The following is a 5,356-nucleotide window of genomic DNA, read 5'->3' on the forward strand; positions in this document are numbered from 1 at the left end:
CTGCCACAAAGAGTGTCTGAAGTTGTCAGTGATGTTTGGTGTCAGACTCAGGATGTCCTCCAGTCACTTGTCCTGCTAATGCTGTTTCTCCACAGACACCCAGTTTAGACTAGAAACCAGAGGGAAATGACTCCAACTCTCATACATGACTATTATTGATATGTGGATCTTATAACCCTGGTACAGTTGATTAATAACACCCAGGACAGTGCATTATTGATTAATAACACCCAGGACAGTGCATTATTGATTAATTACACCCAGGACAGTGCATTATTGATTAATAACACCCAGGACAGTGCATTATTGATTAATAACACACAGGACAGTGCATTATTGATTAATAACACCCAGGACAGTGCATTATTGATTAATAACACACAGGACAGTGCATTATTGATTAATAACACCCAGGACAGTGCATTATTGAATAATAACACCCAGGACAGTGCATTATTGATTAATAACACCCAGGACAGTGCATTATTGATTAATAACACCCAGGACAGTGCATTATTGATTAATAACACACAGGACAATGCATTATTTGCGTATTAAAGGGAATATTTTTGTTGCATATAGAGAGACAAACTCATAACACATATGTATGGCCTTCTTAAGACAGTATTGGTTAATATGGAGCAAATATATTGTATTACGCTCAAGCATTTTAGCGTTATTTCATTTGAACTGAGATTTCTGGTTAGAAGGAAGCTCTAATATCAGGTCTAGTTCAGCAGTGGATTCAGAAACAGACCTGCAAACCTGAGAAGATAAAAGAAAACCGTTACAATGACCATCAGGCACAGTCAGTTGTAGTAGTTGGTGAAACTTTTCTGTGACAAGAGGAGTCTCACCTTAGCTAGCAGGCACCAGCATCCGCCCTGTGAAATAAACACAGAGAGGGTGAAGAGACAGAGGTGACACAATCACTATGTGATATTTCAACAAATAAATCAACATTGCTGCCACCATCCACTGAACACAGGAGCAGTATTCTTGAAAAATACATCTCTCAATGTATAAGTGAATCTTTCTTACATCATGATTATTTTACAGTGTGCTGCGTACATAACACACAGATGACTGTGAAGACTGGATGACTATGAAGACTGTACATGTTCTCTACACACAGATGACTATGAAGACTGTACATGTTCTCTACACACAGATGATGACTCACCATTGGATTTCTTCTTCTGGTAGTAGATGAGTCCAGCCAGTGCAAAGACCAGTCCCAGCACCAGCCCAGACGCCCCGATGGCGATCTTATTCCTCTCAGACTCAGGCATGGACGGGTCTGTCAAGGAGAAACGACCCTTCTGTTAGCATGTGATGACACTGTAGCTGTCCTGTATGTAGCTTCTGACAGACCACCATCTATCATACGCTAGCACACACAGTCACAGTCAGGGTCATTCAGGTACCCAGCCACAACACAGCACTCGTACCCTGCTCACCTGAACTCACCCCAGCACACCATGACAACACCCTAACAACAGCTGAGCAGTGAACTCACCCTAGTACACCATGACAACACCCTAACAACAGCTGAGCAGTGAACTCACCCCAGTACACCATGACAACACCCTAACAACAGCTGAGCAGTGAACTCACCCTAGTACACCATGACAACACCCTAACAACAGCTGGACAGTGAACTCACCCTAGTACACCATGACAACACCCTAACAACAGCTGGACAGTGAACTCACCCTAGTACACCATGACAACACCCTAACAACAGCTGAACAATGAACTCACCCTAGTACACCATGACAACACCCTAACAACAGCTGAGCAGTGAACTCACCCTAGTACACCATGACAACACCCTAACAACAGCTGAACAGTGAACTCACCCTAGTACACCATGACAACACCCTAACAACAGCTGAACAGTGAACTCACCCTAGTACACCATGACAACACCCTAACAACAGCTGGACAGTGAACTCACCCCAGTGCTTCACGAGGGGTCTGTCCAGGCTGGCGTGCTCCACCATGCAGGAGATCTTCTCCCCGGATCTGGGCGTGTACTCCAGTTGGGAGTGGAACTGGTAGTACCAGTCACCGTTGACCGACTCCTCAGTGGAGATCACGTCTGAGGTCACTTCCTGTCCATCCCTCTTCCAGGTCACTCTGATCTTTTTGGGGTAGAAGTCATAGGCGCTGCACACCAGCATGGCAGGGTGTCTGCCACTAGAGGGGGTCACTGAGAGAAGTTTGACAGAGGGCTCCACTGATAGTGGAGGAAAAACAGCAACACATTAGTTCATATAACACTATCATTCATATCATATTGATCAGGGTTCTGTTCTCTTTTAATTAACTCTATTATTGGTCTTTATTATATATACTGTATTATTGGTCTTTATTATATATACTGTATTATTGGTCTTTATTATATATACTGTATTATTGGTCTTTATTATATAAACTGTATTATTGGTCTTTAGTATGTCTACTCTATTATTGGTCTTTAATATGTCTACTCTATTATTGGTATTTAATATGCTACTCTATTATTGGTCTTTAATATAACTGTGTAGATTCATCATGTTTGTTTCTAGATCTCTCTTAGTCCCAGAGGTGACCAGTAATGCAGTCCACCAGTTCTGAATGGTGAAAAACAATATCATCCTCCCATCCCACAAGATGAAAACATCATCATTTAATCATCATCAGGTCTATGTTGCTTTATATCTGTTACGGTCAATGTGAGAAAACGGGGAATGTGAGCTTTTTTTTTTCTGCGCAGAGGTTTTGCATACGGTTGGACTTTGCTAGATTTACCGCAAGGTCGGGAATTGTAAGCATTTCCAGGTTAATGTGCACAATCCCCGACCGTACGGGAGATGTGAGGAATACTAACCAATTTCTCCCATCTCCCTCAAGGTGGGGGAATGTGCACATTACCCGGGAGATGTGAGAAACGCACATGTTCCTCCTACATTCCCCGCGAGGTCGGGGATGTGCGCAATAACCGGGAAAAGCTCACATTCCCCGTTTTCTCACATTGACCGTAACATATCCACCAGACAGAAGCTTCATTACAGGTTTTGTAGTGAACAGATGAAAGAGGTGTCGTATCATCTGGTGAGTGAGAGATGTGATGTTGTTGTGGTGAGGAGGGCAGCTCACCTGTCTTCTCCAGTACGTGAGAGAACTCCATTTCAGCGTGAGGCTTGCAGACACTCTCCAGCTTCGCTCGCATAGCAGCCATGATAGCAGGATCATCATTTATTCTCTTAGCATTATGCAGACCAAGCTCAGTGTATCCCTCAAACCTGCCCTTAGTGCTGTTGAACCTGAGATACTCAATCTTATTATAAATTAAAGAGTCTATGTACTCATGCGGTTGCTCCGTAGAGTATAAGCAGTGTGCCACCCTGCAGTGCTCATATCCATCTGAAATATTGAAGAACAAATAATGCATAATAACAGTTTTCAAAAGAATTCATTACACACTTTATTTTCTCATAATTCATGATCATGTCAAAGAACAATTCAGAAACATTCAATACAAATGTTATATGAAACAATATGTAACAATAAGATCACTGTCATTAGTTCATTGATGGAAAGCCAATTATACCTGTTAATACCATAGACTTTATACAGACTGTATTATACGGACTCACGGTGTGTAGTTTATGATAATGTAGCCTACCTGCTTTTTGCGTGGACAGAACCACAGCCATGCAAATGGAAAACACAGTTGACAAGGACATGTTCCTCCAGCGTTCAACTTCTCAAATAGATGAAAGAGAGCAGAGCACTCAGATAATAAACTGACTCTTAACCAAACAAACCAATCTCTGCTTCAGAAAAACACATGTCACATGTTGCTAGGCAGAGGTCAAACATTGTACGTTCATTATTACTGTATGGACGGTCACTAACAGTTAATTCTCAATCAGAACACAGTCATTTACATAAATACAGCATTGTTCTTAAACATTGACAAACATTTAATTCAGTTTTACTTTGTATTGAGTTAGAGCGTTGTTTACTCATCATGTTTATCTTTTCAGGCTGTCACACTCAGTTCTCCTAAATTCAGCCATGCCAACCATATTGACAGTGTTACAGCAACAGACAGACATATCTCTTTATAGGGCAGCACAAGGAATAGCACAGGTATCAACTGACCACTTAAAATTCAATTAACCAATTACATCCAAATCAACAATATCCTGAGTAGCCATTTTGGCCAGTCGTGCAAGATTTCCTCAGCAAAACAAGGTCTGAGCTGATCCGTGCCATGCCTATGCCACAATGTGTATATCTGCTTATGGACCGTGTGCTTGGGATCAAATGAGATACCGGGAAAATGATTCATGTTTACAATATGGGAGGGACTGATGTCGAAGAGCAAGCTCTGGAAACATTTGCATCTGGAGAAGTGTTTCTGTCTGAAAACTACAAACCTGAGACATTATGATGGAAGACTATGATGTATTTCCACCAAAAATGTTGTATTTATCAAGCAAAGCATGTAATTGTTGTTGATGTCATTTCTTCACAGAGAGGAGAACTGAGAAGACTTGAATTATACCCTGAACTGAACATTTCTTTTCTCTCTCTATTGTCTCTTGTGTAGGACCCTTGGACCAATCAGATGAGTCATTTCCAGCCTCATCATCTGTATCTAGGTAGACGCTCACATGGCTGTTCAGGCTTGTAGTGTAAATGCACAGTGGATGAGAACTTAGCAGGTAACGCAGGGATAGAATACATAGAGTTGGGGTGTCAGAGGCCTCTCACATAAAGGTCTTTATGTAAAAAGAAGATAATGATCATCAGATTGATGGGGACTTGAAAGTGTACAGTACATAACATGAAGCCTATAATGCCATTAGGGAAGTGGCTGATTATATGCTTCAGTTATAGTAGAACTAGATGACTAATGGCTATCATGTACAAGTGAGAATGCATGACGGAATTATTCAATTAATTATTTTACCTTTTTACATCAATATGATAACTCAAGTACTGACAAAAGGCATAATTGAATCAATCTACCCCCTGAAAACAACAGCAAAGAAAGATTATGGCTACGTTCCTATCCACTTACATCAACTGTTGGGGTGAGAATCTCACTGATCCTGTTTCACAGAAACCAGGCTGTCCAGACAAACCAGTCTGGAGAAGTCCCTAAATATTGAAACCATAAAACTATGGAGCGACTTAAGACAGAAGAATATCTTCAGATTTTTTAGAGCAACAAAGTTTAGAGGAAGGCTTCTATCTATACAACAACTATTCTGGAGGGTATGTGGGCGCATGGAAGCTGATCATGAACATGTATTCTGGAGCTACCAGAAGATGTGTGTCTGTGCGTGCGTGTGTC

The 5,356-nt window shown here is 41.3% G+C and overlaps 1 protein-coding gene across 1 annotated transcript; it reads right to left on the reverse strand.

The window, feature by feature from the left end:
- Positions 1-858: 858 nt before the first annotated feature.
- On the reverse strand, positions 859-3,439 carry LOC311325231 (H-2 class II histocompatibility antigen, E-B beta chain-like; the record flags this gene model as incomplete). Its single annotated transcript, XM_084457899.1, has 4 exons — positions 859-884; positions 1,184-1,300; positions 1,961-2,242; positions 3,145-3,439. 4 exons carry the CDS (start codon positions 3,437-3,439, stop codon positions 859-861), a joined length of 720 nt encoding a protein of 239 aa, XP_084314025.1.
- Between the last annotated feature and the right edge of the window lie 1,917 nt (positions 3,440-5,356).

Source organism: Borostomias antarcticus (assembly GCF_949987555.1).
Source record: "Borostomias antarcticus genome assembly, chromosome: 24".
In the NCBI taxonomy this organism is placed as follows: domain Eukaryota; kingdom Metazoa; phylum Chordata; class Actinopteri; order Stomiiformes; family Stomiidae; genus Borostomias; species Borostomias antarcticus.